The sequence below is a fragment of the Varanus komodoensis genome, unplaced genomic scaffold (assembly GCF_004798865.1).
Source record: "Varanus komodoensis strain SLA01 unplaced genomic scaffold, ASM479886v1 scaffold1, whole genome shotgun sequence".
Taxonomy (NCBI): Eukaryota; Metazoa; Chordata; class Lepidosauria; order Squamata; family Varanidae; genus Varanus; species Varanus komodoensis.
The window spans coordinates 119,257,531-119,277,299 of NW_025335268.1; the positions used below are offsets into that span (position 1 = coordinate 119,257,531).

Consider the following 19,769-nt stretch of genomic DNA (forward strand, 5'->3'; position numbering starts at 1 on the left):
TTTCATTTACAGAAATTATATCCTGCTCCACATCCAAATAGAGTCTACAGCAGTGAACAATTAAAAAATAAAATAGATAAAAGAATGATAAAAGAATGTTAAAATGGGTTATCGGTACATCTGAGGCTGGTCAAGTCAGGGAAGACTTCTTCAAGCAGGGATGTTTTTCAGGAGGTGCCAAAAACAGCTGTGTTGGTGCCAGCATGCCTGACCTCTTGAGGCAGAGTTCAATAAAAATGGAGTCACTACACTAAAGGGTCTTTTGTGGGTTGACTCCAATCAGGCCCTAGCTCCACATGGAACCACCTGGAGCATGCTATCTGATGACCTTAGTGATGGGGCAGGTTGGTAAGGGAGAAGGACACACTCTCAAGTATCTTGGCTCCTAATTATTTAGAGCTTTCTACACTTATCATTGGCAATTTCACTACTATCTCACTACTTTCACTGTTACAGAGAGTTGTGCCATTTCACTACTATGGCACAACAGCATTCTATAACAGTACAAAATGAGCACAGAACTTACCATCATCACTGAGGCCATCATTAACTAGCAGGGGGTGATGACGAGGGAGTTTGCTTAAGGGCTGACGACGTCCTTTTGACTTCTTCCGATCTTTAACTGATCTTATGTACTCCTTTGCCATCTGGGCAAGACAAAGGTAGGTCAGTAGGCATTATACAGAAATGGTTCGGGTTATTATGTCTTAAAACTGAAGTTAGCAGGAAGAGGAGCAAAAATCTAAAAGTTGTTTTTGGACAAGACACATTTGTTGTATGAAGCTACTGGACAGAGGCTGAATGTTAATACAGCCTCTCATTTTTTTAAAATGCCATGCCATGCAAGACCTGCATTTTCCAAAGGTGCTCATATTTTAGAAACTAGAGATGTACATGCACAGCTTTTGAGCATATGTAGCTTCTGAGCATCAGGTATTAAGAGTAACTTGGAGCCCAAGACTAAAAAAGCAGTCCTAACATGTACACCCTGTTAAATTCTTATTTAAAATCTAATTCATGTTTGTAGCAGCAAATCACACAGAATGTCAGACAGACAGTATATTACAGAAAAACCATATGAAGACTAAGACCATTGTTCATCATGTGACCCATCCCATTTAGATACCACTGATCATTACAGTCTGCTATGGCAAGGCAACTTTTTCATGAACCACCACACCCATGTCAATCTTCTCATTACTTTGGCAAGCTCTTGTTCATTCACACTGGCTTTCTTCCCAGATGGCTGCACATCATCCATGCCATTGGCATCTTCTTTAGCATAACTGTGTACTGTGAGCACCTCGGCTTGCTCAAGGGCCTGTCTGGGCAGGTCAAGGCATTCAGAACCTGAAGAAGCAGAGCACAGTGGAGAGCCAGACTGAAGGCTGGAGCCTGAGCCTTGCTTCATGCCTGATGGGGTCAAGGCTGACGTCACAGAATGTGAAATGGAAAGATCTAGAACAGCTGCCTCTGGCTCTTCCTCTTCCTCATCTAATTTGACATTTTTCAGTTCTTCAAATTTTACTTCTGAGGAATCTGCATATTCTGAATCAAAAACAATGTTTAAAGTATGCATTAGCAATTGTTACTAAAGTAAACTAGATTGCTTCTTAAAGCTTAAGTAGACTGATTCCAACGGGAGCTTCCACAGATTAACCACCAGCCTAGGTCCAGCCTAATTATGCAACTACTGCACCAGTAACCCTTATTATTTTCCATGACCAGACAAAACATTCTAGTTCAGCCTCCTCCTCCAATTTCAAAGCAAATACGTAAATGTTTAAGCATTTTTTCCATTTTCAAATTCTTGTTACCAACTTTGAGTTCTTGGCTTGCAAGAAGTTTGGCTCCCTACCCCACGCTTTTTGAAGTCTACCTCCTCTACTTGTGTTCCCCAAATATGTTGCCAAACCATGTCATGTTTTAAAATTTCATTTTAGTGTTTTTTTACTGAATATGATATTTTAGATTTTATTTTACTGCCCCAGAATTTGGTTATACTGGAGCAGTTATAAACATAGCATGTAAGACAAATAGAGTTATCTTCTAATGATTTCAATGACAGGCTGCCTATTGTTTTGTAATTCCGTATCATTAGTTTCATAACTCTTGGGAGATTACCGCCTGATCCTAGGAGCTAAATGCTATTCACATTATTAAGTTGCTCTGAAACATTTTACTAGGATGTCAATGCTAAAAAGAATCTGAATGACTAATATGAACCTTACTGCAAAGAATCCATCTAGCTACTCTCCATTTTCCTAAGCTCTCCTTTGTTCTCTGGAGTTATGCCAATTTACTTGTTGAATTTCTGCTCCCAATGCTGAAGTACTCCTATACCTTTTTTATTTAGTGAAAGTTGTGATGCCTAAGAGTAAAAGCATAAAGTTTCAGTGTCACAGCCCACAAGGAGAGAGCATGCACTTGTGCAGTGGCACGACAGACCCTGAAGTAATTACCTGGGGGTGCAAGCCCTTGGTCCCCTTGTGGTACAGGTTCTCTAGCTGGTCCAACTGGAGACTCTGCCACGTCCATGTCAAACTGTACTGGACCCAGCTCCTCCTTGGGAAAGGCCTCACTTTGGCTCACTTCATGAGGAACCTCCAAGCAGACCCGGTGCCGCTTTGTTCCAATACGGTGCTTTGTCACACTGAAAGAAACAAGTTAAACACAACTCCAATCATCACATCAGGTTGCTAGCTCTGATTAGTTTGCGACCTTCCTGTATTGTTTCAGAAGCTGAAGGCGCAGCTCCAAAATGGAGAAACACTTCTCTATGGGGAAGACCCCCTGGGAAAAAAACAACAACCCAGCTATCCCATTCTCCGCCACAACATGTCCCGGGGGGTGAGCTTTTGTTAACACCAATACTTAGAATAAGTTTTGCAGTATTTTCTCACCTGTAAACCTCTATTTTAAGTAGAAATTTCAAATGGGATATATTTGCCTATGATATGAAGGAATCTTAATGAACGCAATCTTAAACTGAATCAGACAATGGCAATTTACACTGATTCTAAAATAGACATATTAAAGCAACTCACATTTTCTTTAAGTGTTCTCTCACCAACCTACAGTAATAATGTTTTGGGAAACAGTCTGGCTAAATAGGACAAATTATCCTTCTTCCCTTATGCTTAAATTTCCTGTGTTCACTGACACATTCAGTAGCTTACTGGAAGATGAAAAACTTCAAATAATATATGTTGATCATTATATCCCCAGTAGGTTGAATGAATCAGATTGTTCATTTCTGGAAAGGGAAAGTTTTCATGTTTGTTTATTTAAGATATTTGTATGCCGTCCTTTGCAAGAGCCTCAGGACGGCTTACACAAATAAAATACAAATACCTAACATAACATTAATGACCCACTCGTTACTGTTAAATTAAAATTAATGCTGCAATTAAAATATGATAAAATTCAATATTAAAACTTATTAAAATATTGTTTAAATAAAAAGGTCTTAACCTGGTGCCGAAAAACATATAATGACGGTGCCAGGTGGACCTTTCTGGGGAGCACATTTCATAGACGGGGTGCCACCGCAGAGAAGGCCCTCCTCCGGGTACTCTGTCTCCTAATGTCTTTCACAGAGGGTTCCCGGAGGAGGGCTTCTGCTGCCGATCTCAGGGGGCAGGAGGGCAAATAGGGAAGAAGGTGTTCCTTTAGGTATCCTGGTCCCAAGCCATTTAGGGCTTTATAGGTAATAACCAGCACCTTGAATTGAGCCCGGACTTCGATGGGAAGCCAATGGAGCTGATAGAGGACTGGGGTTATATGAGAATAACGCCCAGTCCCTGACAGCATCCTGGCAGCTCTGTTTTGCACCATCTGAAGTATCCAGATGGTCTTCAAGGGCAGCACCACATAAAGCGCATTACAGAACTCCAACCGGGAAGTAAGCAATGCGTGTGTTACTGTTCCTAGGCAATCTTCCTCCAGGTAGGGACGCAGCTGATGGATTAGCCGAAGCTGAAGGAAAGCGCTCCTCACCACCGCTGCCACTTGAGCTTCCAAGGACTGCATCGGATCAAGGAGCACTCCCAAGCTGCGGACCCTGTCCTTTAGAGGGAGTGCAACACCATCCAGGGCAAGGCCCAAGTTACCTACCCAGGAGCTCGAATCACCCACCAACAGAACCTCTGTCTTATCTGGACTGAGTTTCAGTTTATTGGCCCTCATCCAGCCCATTACCTTGGCCAGGCACCGGTTCAGTACAGCCACTGCCTCACCTGGGTTAGTTGAAAAAGAGAGGTAGAGCTGGGTGTCATCAGCATACTGATTACTCCGCAACCCAAACCTTATGACCTCCCCCAGTGGTTTCATGAAGATATTAAATAGCAAGGGGGACAAAATGGAACCCTGCGGTACTCCATGGCAAAGTTGCCATGGCGCAGAGCCAAAGTCCCCCAGTACCACCTTCTGGAATCGGCCGTCAAGGTAGGAGCAGAACAACTGCCAAGCAGTGGCTCCGACTCCCAGTCCTGCCAGCTTATCCAGGAGGATACCATGGTCACTGAAGTCCAGGAGAACCCACAGGGACACACTCCCCGTCTCTCTCCCTGTACAGGTCATCATACAGGGCGACCAAGGCAGATTCAGTACCATAACTGGGTCTGAAGCCAGACTGAAATGGGTCCAGATAATCAGTTTCATCCAAGAGTGCTTGGAGTTGTCTCGCCACCACCCGTTCCAACACCTTGCCCAAAAACGGGATGTTGGCCACCCGTCTATAATTGGAAGTCATCTCTGGATCCAGAGATGCCTTCTTTAGGACAGGCCTGATTACCACCTCCTTTAAAGGAGTGGGCACCTGGCCGTCCCTCAGAGAGGTGTTGATGACCTCCAGGATCCAGGAACCAATCCTGTGTTTGGCTTTGGTCAGCAGCCACGAAGAGCAAGGGTCAAGTAAGCAGGTGGTAGGACGTACTTGTCCAAGCACCTTGTCCACATCATCAGGCCGCATTAACTGAAATTCATTCATTAATACCTGACCAGACAGAGCCATTGGTGTCTCCCCTAAAGGATCTGAATCACTTGTGGAGTCCAGCTATATAAAATCATAATATCTTTGCTAGAATCAAAATGTCAAAGCCATGAATCCACTTTATTTTTCCAAATTCTTCTATGGGCTGGGTGTTAAACAAAAAATTATGCCCTGAAGTCTTGCAGTTTGTAAACACTCTGAAGGTGGAATGCAGGAGGATATGCCCAAACATAATGGATTAAATGGGGTATCTCAGCTAGCTAAATAACGATTTCACTGAATAAAAACAGTTAAGCATACCTCCTCTTCTCCATATCTCCATCTGCTTTGCATTCTTCTTCTGGCTCAGTTTCCTCAGGGCAGTGCTTCTCATTCTGAACTTTCTGGAGGAGCTCTCCCTTGAAGAACTCAGCGGCTTCTGGTGTTGGAAGGGTGTGGTCAATGACTGTTACATCTTTTCCTGCTTTCCAGAGCTTGTAGCGTTCAGGCTGGTATTTCCTCACAAAGACATCCATTGATATTTTGACCATGTCCTTTCTGCACGAGCACTGCACAAAACAACAAGCCAGCTGAGGCTGCTTATCTTTCCATTTTAACCAACTTTACTCTGCTGCCATACCTTCTCTTCCTGCAATTCTCCCAGAATTTCTGATTATACCATCCCAAGTTAGAATTGCAGACATAAAGATTAGAGACTGAAAAGTAACACTAACATGTATAAAATGCATTCCACATTTAAATACTTTGAAATAAAAAAGTGACCAAGTGAATGGCCTTTGATCAATTGATGCTGCTGTACTTCTAAACTGATGTGTGGTTTGGCCCACATGAAAGCATGCAGCTAGTAAGACTGTTGAATGGAAGAACACTTACAAACCTGAAGAAAGAGTAAAATAGACACCTAACATATTTAGGTTTCTGGGACATGTACTGGAACCTCAAAAAGTCCTGTTACCCTGGGCAATATCTTACTACTGGCTAATGCTAATAATGTTGTATTTAAGTTCCCATCTGATAGCATAATATAATTGTCATTTCCAGAGTGATACAGAATACTGCTCCCTATTTCTATTTCACAAGATGAAACAGCAGTATATACATGTATTTCACAAGCTACATTTATCTCTTAACTAATGCTTTACACCTGCTAAATATTGACAATTAAGATAGGTCATGAGTTTTCAAACTACGGCCTGGGCCCACCATGGCCATTTATCCAGCTCGCTTCCGAGGTTTTCCATGCACCCACCACTGCCTGCCTCACCCCCTGCACGGGGAGGCGGTGGCTTGCTCGCGAGATCATTTGGAGAAAACGATCTCCAAGCGAGCAAGCTGAATTGCCTGCCCGCCGCTGCATCGTGGCATGTGCCCACCCCCACCTTGCCATGCCCCCGCACCAGCCCACACACCCTGCCGGCACCACCTTTCTGGCCCGCGCCCAGCACTGACACCTTTCAACTGGCCCCCTGGTGAAAAAGTTTGAAGACCCCTGATATAGGCCAATGGGCAGTAGACCTGCATAGCAACTCAAAGGGCTCTGATGAAATTCTCTCCTCATTCCTACGAAAAGTTTGAATCCAGAGATTTTATTCACACTAAATCCCACTAAACATTTTTATATGCTGTCTCAAACTTACAGATTAAAAAGGTCAACTCAACTTTACATCCCATAATTGTCAATAAAAGCATGTTATTTTTTAAAACTGATTTCTAAATCTCCAATCAACCCAGATCATCACATAGCTAGACAAAGAACTAAAATGTTGTTTTCTAAATAGAAAAGAAGCACACTATTTAACACGTACTAAAACAGACTGCTTTCCATACTCAATCCACCTAAGTGTGGCAAAATTAGTAGATTCAGCGCAGTTGAAACCATGATTAAAACCAGCGTGGTATCCATACGGAAAGGTTATCATGAATTCACCTGCTTCCTGGGTGACCTGAAAGAGAAAAGGTTTACTTGGATTTCCATAGTTCACACAAACCCTAAAACTTGTATTTTTCATTGCTATGGCATTAGTAATAGCATGACTCCTTTACCTAGCTTGCCAGAGAAATTATCTAGTAAAAAGATACTCTAACAAGCCACAAAATAAGCAATTTAATCTTGGCATAAACAATCAAACTAGATCAAACACAAGCAGTTGAACACTGAAGAGTAGAGATTAAATGAAACTCAATCTAATGAACATGAGTTGCATTTGATACATTGTCTAAGGCTGAATCAATGTACCTGTGCTATTCACAAAGTTCTGGGAGATGCAGACTGATTTCGTATGTTATGCAAAGCCATGGTGATTTCTTACCCTTGTTGGTCTGTCATGCTGTCCACACCTAGTCATTGCATTTGTCTGTAGTATGCTTCCAAAAACCACAGAGAGAATCCAGAATATATACTAAGGTTGTCACATTTCACCATGGCTACTCTGGTTGTCCAAACCTGTAATCTCCATGTTACAGAGGCCATTCAGCCATCCTTTCTCTGCCACTCTCAGATCACTAACAAAAGATGTATCATTACCTACCTTGTTTCTATTGGCCAAGCTATGTGGCCATCACCCTTTTTCTTTTGAAAACAGAGACAAACAGGTAAATGGGGAAATCACAGCAAAAATGTTTATTATGGCTAAATAAAAAATCATCTGGGGACTAGAGTGGCTATGAAGTATTGCAGAGGTGCAGACATTTTCAGGAGGGGGAGAGGAAGAACCTGCCTCAAAACCTCAGTGGACCAAGAAGGATGCCCCTACTGAATGTCCAAAGGGAGCAACAGTATGAGAAGAGATGTTGATAAGACAGGAGGCTGCCAGGATATGTGGTGAGACCAGAAGGGTGGAGAAGTGTGAAAACTGTATTGCCATAGGAACCACATCAGCATCTGACTGATAAATTAGGCAAAAATCCACACATCATGGAAACTACACAGGTAGTTTCTGGCATATTTGAGTCCAGCTAGATAAAAATAAGGTGCAAGATAGATCTTAATCATTCACTGATGAACAAATAAACAAATTATATGTAAGCTGTGACTTTGTAGCATCTTCCAATCCTGTAAAACTGATTTTGCTTTTTTGGTTGGAAACTGCAAAAAAGAAGTAGGCCCGACTGTTTGAAATACAACTTATACTCTCTAAGCACAAATCAAAGCAATTTACTGCATGCATCATCCCCTTACAGGGCATTCAACTGTGTATCTCAGAATTCATTTGCAAAAGTGACTACATTTCCTGGGAAGTTTAAAGTAAGTTGCATTTTCTAGAAATAAAAACCCCAGCGATTATTCCAGTCTTAACTAGTATCATATTAAACAATTTGAGCCCTGTTACAAGTTGTAGTGTAGAGTGCTTCTGCCAAGGATTCTAGCCATTCCACTCATTCCCACTTCCTCACTTTATGTCCTATCCCTGAATAGTATAGGGCAAAGTATGAGCATTGTCAGTCCATATTAGGCTGTTTTGGGAGGAAGAACAAATGTGTCCAATCCAATTTAAATTTAAATATTGGATTACTCATTTAATCTCTACAGCTAGCTTTTCTTTCCAATCATAGAGACATTTTTAAAAGCCTTGCCATGAAGCAGGAAATGAGCTGTGCAGGCGACAAGTAGGTATTCTACATTTTTAATCATTATTTCTTTCTCCTACTATCCTTCTTTCCCAGTCATTCTATTCCATTATTTTTCCCATTTGATTTTCAGTTTTCCTTTCTCAACTTAGTCTGTAGACACTGAGCACAAATGATTCTCATTAGGGTGTTTTTTGTGGGCCTTACTCTTTAGTCCCCCCCCCGCCCCAAGATGTGTTTGATATCTAAAAAAAGGTTGGGATCCCCAAGTCTATCAAGGCTTCCCTTTTGTGTTTTGCTGGGTCAATTTTGTCTACATAAGAAGAGTATTTCAAGGAAAGAAGTAATTAAAATAAAGCATTTTCTGGTCTGGTGGTCTAAAAATCTGACTTCTACAATCTTACAACGATAGCAGGTGGTGCATAGCTTTGCTTTAATGTTGTAGCCATGTTGCAGCTGCTTCCTTACCTTATCAAAAGGAATTCCGTATTTCTTCAGTATGGATGGAGAGATCAGGGTCATTTTGTGACGGAGGAAAGCTTCACAGCTCTGGGCACTTCCAGGAAAAAACCCTATTTAAGAAAAGAGTGTTCAGTGTATATATTTGATCTAAACAGACTACACAACTGATTGAAAAAGGCTAAAGGAATAAATACTTTCTACACTACTCTTCTTACTCAAGAAGCTATGAGGATTAGAGACAGGGCTGAAAAGACATTACCATGGGCCAAATGCAAATTTCAGGACAAAAGAAGGCTTGACTTGCACCCATTGTTTTCAGTAGCACATAGGAAGGTGTACTTCTTTATCTAATCTCTTGCCACAATGCAAATTAAGTCAGAGGCTGGAGGACCCCTCATTAGAAAATTTTGACAGATCTTGCACACAACAATGAAGATGCATCTATAAACTAGGACCACTGCCCAGCAGATTTTAGGCATTTAAAAGCAGTAAGTTCAGAAGTAATAGAAAATTGAAGGAGGAATTGGAAGAGAAATACCTGAAATGCTAAAAACAAAGACTCTAAGAGCAGCTATTTACAGCAAGTTTTTACTTTTAGAACCCTAAGAAAAGCAGGATATTGTTCATAGGTTACAGAGAAAATGAAGCTATTAAACTGGACTTCCCTAACTTATGTTAAATAAAGGTTATTTTACTAGCATAAATTGGAATTAAAATGAAGCAAGGTGGATAAAATTGCATGATTTTAAAAATCCCCAAAATCAGGTTTTAAAATTTAATTAAAGAAAGTATTTCTCATTTTTAAAATAGCTAAATAGTGATTAAGTTTTACTATAAATGTCTTAAACCTATATTTACAGCATAATAAAAATGAATTAATGGCCGTGTCACACTCATACATATTGGTAGGAATTCAATCAAGTGCGGAAATTCATTTTCCATCTCATGAAAATGGCTCTGTCCAGCATTGGGCTGTGGTTTCTGATTCTCAGACTGAAGGCACATATGCAAAGATAAAGGCTGGATAAAGTGACTGTTGTTCCAGGCTTCTATAGTGTTGGAGCCAGGCTAAGCAAGGCAGTTTTTCAAATGAGTGTAAATACTAGGTTTCTCAAAATAACTAGCAGTAAATAAGGGGCAGTTGGAGAAACATCTTATGGCCCCTGAGTGAACATCACAGGGACCACAGGATTACTCAGAAACCCTCTTCTGAGGTTATAGACAATGCTCCTTACCCCTGGAAGCAAGAGTCAGAGATCTACTTCCAGCCCCTAACAGACAGCGCAGAGAGAACCACATTGGGGCCTCTCTGAGGTCAGAATACTGACCGAGGAGAATGGGAAAGGGGAATGTTCTGGTGGGTGGTTGGGCGGGATGCGATTTATCCTGAGCCCTCTCCAGTCTCCTTCCTTCCCCATTCAAAACACTGTCATTAGAAAGCCCATCTTGCAAAAAGAAAAGAAAATGGAGGATGGGGAGACAAAGATCACCTCCACTGTTCCTCCCACTCTGCTTCAGACATGCAAAGCATAAAAATCTCAAACAGTCCGTTCATTTGGGGCTTCTCAGCAGTAAGGAACCTCTAAATTGAATCAATGCTTCCCTACCAAATACATGGTGTTAAAGGAAGCTTTTCTATTCAAAGGGAACACAAAGCCAATCACACACACCCTCATGAATATTTGCACTCAAGCCAAAAATAAGCATTTCACTACCAGCAGATGAAAATAAACTATCAAATTTTGTTTTGACCTATCAGTTATGAGCATTTCATTTTCAGTCATTAGTTAGTTTTTGTGAGGACAAAACTGGCCTGATGTTGTATCAAACAGAAAGAAGCAACACAGCTGGAAAAAGAAACAAAATTCTCCATGTGAATCTTCCTGTATTACCATACTTAGGTTTCAATCCTATAGGCCTTGCCCTGCAGTAAGGCCCACTGAACTCAGTGAACTTGTTTCTGAGGAGACATGTATAAGATTGTAGTTTTAATCTCAAGTTATTATGGCTAATGATTAGAATCAAAACCATATATAGTACATTTTTAAAGGCATTCCCTGCATATATTTTAAAAAGAAAGCACAAAAATCATGAACCATGAGACCAAAAGATGCAAATCCTCCTTATAAGAATGAAACACTGTAAACAATATTCTTTTTAGATGTAAATCAACCTGGTTGAAAATTAAATCACTCATCTGGAAACACACTAAGAAGTTTAAATGGGAAATGTGATTAATCAACCCTTTGTCTTGATTGAAATTATGATTTAAATCATCCCATCCTGAAATGAATGTAAACAGCATTATTTTTAGTGAGTTTTGTCCCCCATGAATGCATAAATAAAACTAAATACCTCTTCTCTGAATTCTAACAAATGCTATACCTCTCCCAAGAGAGTGACACCCAGTCTTTGAAAAATAAGCCTATGTACAGCAGCTTTCCAACATCTCAGAAGAGATCTCTCCTAGCCTTCCTTCAACTAGAAATGCTATGGGTTGAGCCTGGAGTTATGCAAAGTATGTTTTCTACCACCAAGCTATATGTTCCTCATGTTCTCTAATCTAAATGGTTGTCCAGCTCTTGTAGTAATTCAAGCTAGTTCCCAGTACACATACATTTTTGGCACCTAATGGATAATACTGATTGATATTTCTCTTCCAATTCCAGGTTGAGGAGGTGTTTAGGGTTTTCAACCTTTCTTTTAAGGTAGGAAAAGAAACGTATTTGTCTATATCTGTGTTCATACAGCCCTTTAAAATGTTAGCCTTGCATTGTCTCTGTTACATTTCATCAGCAATACCCATCAATTTTTCAATGATTGCTACTCTTAAGAATGAATGAAACTGGTTTGCTCAGTAGGGACCTGTCATCAGACCCAGTAAATTTCACCACTCAGTTGACTTTTCAGTTGAACTGCATGATAAATGGGAGAAGGTGTTAACATCAGAAGGGTTTTTTCCCTCCATTACAAAAAGCTATCCCTTGTTAGTAGGTTCCTAATGCTGTTGTGGAAGTGTTAAGAAAGTGTTAAGTGTGAAAGTAGCTCCTACTGCTCTTTGGAAACAACTAACATCAACTAACATCAGTTGAACACATCAGCTGAGACAGGAAGAGATAGTTACCTTTAGCAAGACGTTCCAGACGCTTCCCATGCTCTGGAGGAATGGAATACCTGTAATCACAACCAAGATAAAAGAAACAATTATGGGGTAACTTGGGTCTTTTAAGAGTTTTAGACTTAACCCCCTGACAAAATCCTATGGAAAAATTATTTGTATTACCACAGCAAGAAAATCTATAAGCAAATACAGCTATTTTATTCCTATTGCTTAACTGTTAAACTGAAGAAATTAGAAAGTTTGCTTGCTAACAATGCCGTCTTACTAGGCAATTCATGAAATACAAATCAAAAGACTGGCAAAATATTTCATGCTTATGCACCATGGAAAATTAAATATAATTACGCAATGAAGGAGATCTCACCATGACTTGGGTTCCCCAAAATGCAGGTAGTTAATGCTGTAGAGGTCCATGTCCTCGGTGTGCCAGGCAAATGAAGTTTTCCACATACCAAAGTAGAGATAAGGGGTATTTACCCCCTCAATGGTAATGCCACTTTCATTCTCCACTATATCCAAAATTGTATTCAGATGGCCAATATTCCACTCCTCTATATGCTGAAGAAATGAAGCCAGTCAAATGATAACAGCAACCAACTAACACAAGAAAAGCTATAATTGCTCATCTCCTCACCATGCTCTGTTCCAGAACATTTAAAACAGTGATTACTGGTGTAACTAGCAGTTCTGCTATTGCCAATCTTAATTATGACTTTAAAATACACATAAAAATAGGCCTTTATTTTATTTGTGCTACATTACTGCTATCTTCTAGCTTGTTTGTAACTTCATCAGTGGAAAAGGATAACAATCTTTAAGAAGAATTTAAGCAGAGAGTAAATTATACTTAACTGAATGTTATCACTGCAGTAAATAGCAACATTACAATAGTATAAAAACCTGATTCCTCATGTATACATAAAAGAAAAATAAGCAAATTGGGTATCACTTGTACCTATCATCAGCAAAAAGCATGCCTTCTGACAATGACAATGTATTTGTATTTATACCATTATACTTTTGGACAATACTATTATTTGTTTATATATAATTGTATAAACATTACACATACTCTATTACACACACAGGAAATAGCATTACTAGTGGTTGTATGGGAGGGAAGTAGATGCCTCAGATAATAACAAGCTATTTTTTAGAGTCTTGCTTTTAAATGATACAAGAGAGTAGTGCTGCACATATTCTAGAAAATTTATTTTAGGAAGCAAGTTACGAGCTTTAAAAACACCTTTTGGTTCTTAGCACAAAGGCAGATAGTTTGCAATCAGTGCTGAAAGCAAGGTAAACTCTACCCACACCAGGAAAACTACTACACATGTCTCCCTCTTTACCTTGTCATATAGGGTGCCATTAACATCGGCACCATATATTGGAGCATTAAATGTGAGGTTTTTCCAGTACTTGCGTTCAAGGTCTTCAAAGTCAGTATATCGAGGTGTGCAGTACCTAAAGCAAAACAAATCTGTTTTTATCCTGAACTTCCTGAATAATTTGGTTCACTGGTCATTATCCCAGAATTATCACAAAAAGGGCAAACAGTCAAAAGATAAGTTTAGATAAGCACTATATACAATTAAAAGGTTATAAAGGAAGATGGTTGCATACAACATAAACAATTACTTTATGTCCCTCCTATGGCAGATTGACACAAATTAATGAAGCTAAATAATATGGACATACTTTTCAAGGCCGGTATACTCTAACTTGACTTCCCCCAACTTGGTTCCTGCTAGATGCTTCTGATTTTAACTCCCACCATGCCCAGTGAGCATGGCCAATGGTCAAGAATGCTGGGAATTGTAGTCAAAAACATCTGGAAGGCAGCAAGTTGTAGAAAGCTGCTCCAATACATATATGTAGTCCCATTAAGAACATAAAAATTATGCAAATATCCATTTGACAGAATGCTTTTCTTACTTATCATTATTTGCTATTTTCCTGAACTCCCGAACTGTCATAGCCTTCTTCTGGATGTTATACTGTGTGAAGAGGCCTGATTGACCAGTGACAACTTGCTGAATAGGAGCAGGAATGCTCAGATCATCAATATCATCATACCATCTGCGCGGTTTCCATTCCTTAGGTGGAACAACCTAGAAGGTTCAAGAGAAAAACATGACAAAAGTTCAGAAAACCTGGCCAGTAAATAAAAGAAAGTGGCTCTGCAGATAACATTTCAAGAGACACTTTCCCAGAAAATAATAGAGTTCTCACTCGCATTATATTGCAATAAATTAGTTAATTACTTTATAACAATAAAAGACAGCTAAACTTATTAAAACTGCAAGGTTAAACTACAAGCTGGAAAGCAGGAGATACTTGTTTAAGGGTAATATGGCATACCAGAAAAAAAGTCACTGCAGAACAGAACATATTCCACAGGGTCAGAAAACCAATCAAATACCTCAGGTTCCCAGCAACTTCAAAATCTGGGTGCATAGTACTTCTGCTAACTGAGCTCTACAGATCACAGAATAGTAGAGTTGGACCCAATGTCCCTCTGGCCCCCTCCAACTGCCTGCTCAGTGCAGGACTTCAAGTTAAACCATCCCTCTCAGATGGCTCCATCTCAAATGTAACAGCAACATCTGTACATTCACAGGGTGACTTTCTTCCAGTCACTCACTCTCAGACTAACTCACTTCACAGGACTGCCACTGTGAGGATAAAATGGAACTATGTAAGTCCCCTTGGGATGCTCACAAGAGGAAAAAAGGTAGTATATAAATGTAATAATTATAACAACAAATGTGTATACTATCAAGAGTATTTTTGAGTATCATCTATGGCTAGTCTGTTCTTATACAAGTTAATATTTATATAAAAACATTTAGTATAAGAGAATTTAAGTATTCAAGCCAAGGTTGCATCTGCCTGGGAGAATTCCTCTGTATCTGGTTCAGTGCTTCAGCTGTATTAAAACCACATGCCAAAATGGCACCTCTGGTGATGTTGGGAAGATTACCCATAATGCCCTCTAATCTACTGGAAAGTCAGAAAGAAGAGCAGCACCAATCAGTTCTTGGTATGCAAGGTTTCATGATCAAAATTGCATTTCTAAGGAACTGATTGCAAAGATAAACCTCTACCCAAATGTTCCATGGCCCTTCTACAGTTAAGAAATTATTTAAAAAATGTGCACACAACTACTTTTTTTAGAACTGTTCAAATATCAAAGGTGGAATCCACCAGCAGGACTGTGGGGAAGGGAAGACGCCCTCCTATAGCTCTCTGCACGCCCTGAAGATCTGCTCCAGATGGTTGGGGGATTTACCTCTCATATCAGCACAAATGAGAGATATAAAATAATTAACAGACTCTCTTTCATTTTCCTCATACTACAGGAAAGTTTGTAAGCTTCTTCTGTTACTGGGCCCATTCACACAACAGCACAAGCCACTATGGCTAACACAGAGGGCACTATGCTGACTAATATTTTGAACCTTGCCACCTGGTTCACACAACACAAGCCACTGCAAGCTGAGCACCTCTCTGTGCCATGCAGAAATGGGACCTGTCATGATGCAACAGCTCTCACAAGTAAAATAAGTCCTGTTAGACTGTTGTGTTGTATGAACCAGGTCAATGAGAGCAGTCATGCAAACCGAAGAATTGTAGTGAAAAATCTACAATTTGCGGATTTTCATCAGTGATAAGCATTAAGATTTATTCACAATGAAATTGTGATACCAGAGCAATGTTTATTAGTACAACACTCTGGTATCTCAACCAGCTACATTATACATCTCTGAGTATAAACACACTTTCTGGAACCCTTCTTACCTTTGCCAGACCAGCTCTATGAGCTCCTTGAGACTCTATGTATGCAATATAACGACTGAAATTTTTGAACTCTTCCATAGTCGGGTGGAATGTCATTATTCTGGCACTTGGATTAAGGTTTTCTAATTCGGATGCCATGGTTCTTGTTTAAAACTTTACTTGCCACATCTAAATCAAAAGAAATATTTAAATTATACAACAGCCATTAAAATAATACAAAATATTATATAAGGTGCTTCTCCAGCACAATAAAAGTATGGTAAGAGGTGCTGAACATCAATCAAGGTACAGAGTTTCAGTTTTTCAAACATTATTAAAGATAAGGACTGTCTTGAGAATAAAAAGGTGATCCAGCGCCCCTCACTGTTTTATTTAACATTTTCTTGCTTCCCAACATTCATATAGGACCTTAGTTTTCAGAAGATTAACCGTTACATCATAATGCTGCACTACCAAAGTGCAAGCATCAGGGTGTAATGCCAACACTCCTCTTTGCCATCCCATCAGTTCCACTTAGTTATGGACAGCTGTACAGTAATGACTATAGAAAAGAAGAGAATAGAGCATCAGTGCACTAGCTACTTGCTGGACAGAGCATCTATCTCAGTAACTACATGCTGAGAAATGTATTTTCACAAGATATTTTTTGTGGCGGGTGGAGGGATCAGGTTCTAAACCTTGCCATTGGCATATAAATGGTTTACATTTCCTTTATCGCTAAGCAATAATAAGCAAATAACCCTGAGTAAGGAGGAAGGGAAAGATGCCTCTGCGCTGGGATACACACGCTTTCTAAAAGCGTGTTTTGTTTGTTTACATATAGACCAGCCCTGCCTGGAGAGAAAGGGGGTGTACCCATCACAGGAAGGCGTGCGAACTTATTAATACCCACCTCGAGATAAGGAAGGCCTGGTTGTGCCTACATGTCGGGGTCCTTGAGCAATCCTTTGGGGCGGGGGAGGAGAACAGTATACATTGCTCGCTCACGCGCGTGCAAGGCAGGTGGGGGAAACCGACCATTCCTCTCCTTTTGTGGCAAGAAGGCCCCAGCGCTGAGACAGCGCGGCTTCTTTGCCCTCCGGTTCCATCGGCTCAGGATAAAAAGGATCGGTCCCGTTTGCTCGCCCGCCCGCCCGCCATCTCCCCCCACCCCCCGCGGGGAAAGAGAAACGCTCCGACGCTTCTCGCTCCGCAAACGTCGATTCAGGTTGGGCACGCGAGGGGGGCCCTCCCAGATCAGTCTTTCCTTCCCTCCGTCCATTACCGTTCTTCCCACCGCGACCTCGGTGGCCCACTCCCAACCACCGTCCCGCAAGGCCCCCTGCCTCGTACTCACCTAAGACCCACGGACAGCACCTCCGCCTTTGACAGGGCCCAAGATCGAGTATTCGCCTGAGGCCAACACCGTCTTTCATCCCGCCTCTCACGTCACGCTCACGGCGCGCCAGAAACCAATCCTCACGAGCGCCTACGCAGCTTTTGCCGTATTACAGGCTACATGCGCTGCCGATCACTACGTCTTCTTCGTTTCGTCAGCGTCGCGACAGCGGATCGCATTAGTGCTCCCCGCTGTGAAAGTAGTCCCGTGGCAGCTTACGAGATGCGCGCGACGCGGTTACGAGAGTATTTGTTTAGGCGACAATATGCAGATCCCTCCGCCAAATTAGTTAAAGAATTCCTTCCCTCACCTCGGTTGCTTCCTCCATTTTCTCCTGCCATCGCTCTGGGGTCTTCTCATCACAGAGTTATTGTTCCGATCCAACGGAAGCAACCAATCATGAGGAAAAGGAGTCTTGTTGCTAAGCAGATTTTGTATTTAGATGAAACGCTGAAGAAAGGAAATAAGTGTTCAATCTGATGAAGCTCTTATTTAAAATTTGTGTTTCGTATTGTAAATAATGAGCACGGTTAGAGGAAGAAGCGTCTATGGGAGTGGGTGTGATTTACTACTACTTTTTATTAGTTCTTTTTGGCCTACCGTATTACTTGCTTTCAGTTTCACATTAGCCCTGAAAATGAACACATTTTGAATTACTTATGTCTGCAGGGGAATAATACTACTGTTATTTCATTTACAGATCAGTCAAGACCTATGAAGGTTACAACTGTGAAACATTGACGATAAAGCCCAAATCGGATTAGGCTCAGTTTAAATTGGAGAGACTGCAAATCTCTCTTAATTTTTCCAAAGTAACAGTGCCATTAATGCTGGGCACCATAAACAGGACAGTGTTTATTTCACTGGTTGCCTATCTATGGGGTTCCCAGAGGCTGCTGGTTGGCAACTGTGAGCAGGTTACTGGATTAGATAGGGTTTACTCTGATTCAGGTAGAAAAAAAAAATCATGACACGTTGATAGGAGTAAACCAAGAGAGGATTCCTGTTCCTTCTCCAGATGGAATAACCTTGTGCAGTCAGAATAACAGCAAGGTACTTCCAGATGCCAAGGGAGAGCCTACTGCTCCCACTCAGCTGCACAGTGGCACTCAGAAGGCATTAGGCAGCTATTCTGTTAACTGGTTTTCTGCCATAAGGAAAGCATTTAAAGAAACGGGGAAAATAGGAAGATTACAAACGGACCATTACAAGGCCATCTGGACCCTCTATAAAAATTGTGAACAGGGGATGGCCATACAGCAGTAAAAGCATTGTCTGGAATCACCTAGTGTTACCAGAAGCCTTGATCACCACTTTGTGTATCACTCTTGAAGGTGCTCTTCATAGAGCCTGGATTGATAACCTTAAACATAAGAGCTTACTGGCTCCTCCAAAGACTAGTTCATCCCCATAGTACACTGTCTTTGTCTTTTATTGCCATAATATATTGCCAACTGCATAATACACTGCTTATTATTGTGTGCAATTAACAAGAAGGAACACCATTTGTGTACAGTTAGCAAGAGAAGGCAACTTTAAGTAGGCTGAAGATGGAACACGCTAGAGTGCAGAAAGAAAAAATGTGGAGCCCAGTCCTGTTCATGTTTCTGAACAGTTCTTTGGCTTCAACTGAACTTGTTCTGTTTGTAAATGTGCACAGGGTTGCACCCATTGAACAGAACTTTTTACTCAGAAGGAAGTCCTATTATGTTCAAATGGACATATTCTCTAGTAAGTATACATAGGGCACTATGTATATTTTTGCCACCACAAGAGGTGCTACTTAGATTTTCTGCTGTAAGTATCAAAATGTATCTAGGAGGGTAATTTGATTCAGCTGGTTGAGTTGGCTTGATAAAGCACTGAATCAGAGAAACAGAACTGGATGCCAAATATTTAGTTAACATTATTTTAGGCCACCTTTAAGGATGGAATCATAACAAAGTATCAGACACGATAAAGAGCGTACAAAATGGATACTATAATTATTGCTGAATATGTTCTTTTAAATTATTTCCCTGCTTCTTGGAAGTGAACACATGGTAAATGTAAATTGATTTTCCTCACCCTTTTGACAGCTAAAAGACTGCTATTGCAACCGGAGGGATAAATGTTCACCTCCTATAATACAATGGATTGAAGATTTAACATTTGAACAGATAGCAAATAGACACAACCCTCAAACAGATACATATGTGGATATTTGGTCTTTCACATTTATGTATATGCATAATTCATATATTCAATCTGTATGGTTTTGTTGAAATTTGCAGTGAAAATAAAGTTGCTATAATAAAAACTGTAAAACCATGTTTAATAAAATCAACAAAATACAAATCACTAATAAAAATCAATAGAAATAGGGATTACCAATAAAGCCCACAACCAAATGTTCCAGAGTGGCCAGCCGAAATAGTTAAGTCTTCAGAGCTTTTGTGAAAGGTTGT

The 19,769-nt window shown here is 40.5% G+C and overlaps 1 protein-coding gene across 2 annotated transcripts in view; it reads right to left on the reverse strand.

The window, feature by feature from the left end:
• KDM4A (lysine demethylase 4A) overlaps positions 1 to 17,429 on the reverse strand; it is a 31,464-nt gene extending 14,035 nt beyond the window's left edge. For both annotated transcript variants that reach the window (XM_044442766.1, XM_044442776.1), the window contains exons 1-12: positions 17,281 to 17,429; positions 15,945 to 16,112; positions 14,079 to 14,254; positions 13,493 to 13,607; positions 12,508 to 12,701; positions 12,147 to 12,196; positions 9,029 to 9,132; positions 6,799 to 6,936; positions 5,294 to 5,541; positions 2,463 to 2,653; positions 1,202 to 1,548; positions 527 to 647 (exon numbers count right to left, since the gene is read on the reverse strand). In XM_044442766.1, the coding sequence (XP_044298701.1) occupies positions 527 to 647; positions 1,202 to 1,548; positions 2,463 to 2,653; positions 5,294 to 5,541; positions 6,799 to 6,936; positions 9,029 to 9,132; positions 12,147 to 12,196; positions 12,508 to 12,701; positions 13,493 to 13,607; positions 14,079 to 14,254; positions 15,945 to 16,082 (1,822 nt within the window). In that variant the 5' untranslated portion in view covers positions 16,083 to 16,112; positions 17,281 to 17,429. The remainder of the gene's footprint in view (positions 1 to 526; positions 648 to 1,201; positions 1,549 to 2,462; positions 2,654 to 5,293; positions 5,542 to 6,798; positions 6,937 to 9,028; positions 9,133 to 12,146; positions 12,197 to 12,507; positions 12,702 to 13,492; positions 13,608 to 14,078; positions 14,255 to 15,944; positions 16,113 to 17,280) is intronic.
• Positions 17,430 to 19,769: the final 2,340 nt, after the last annotated feature.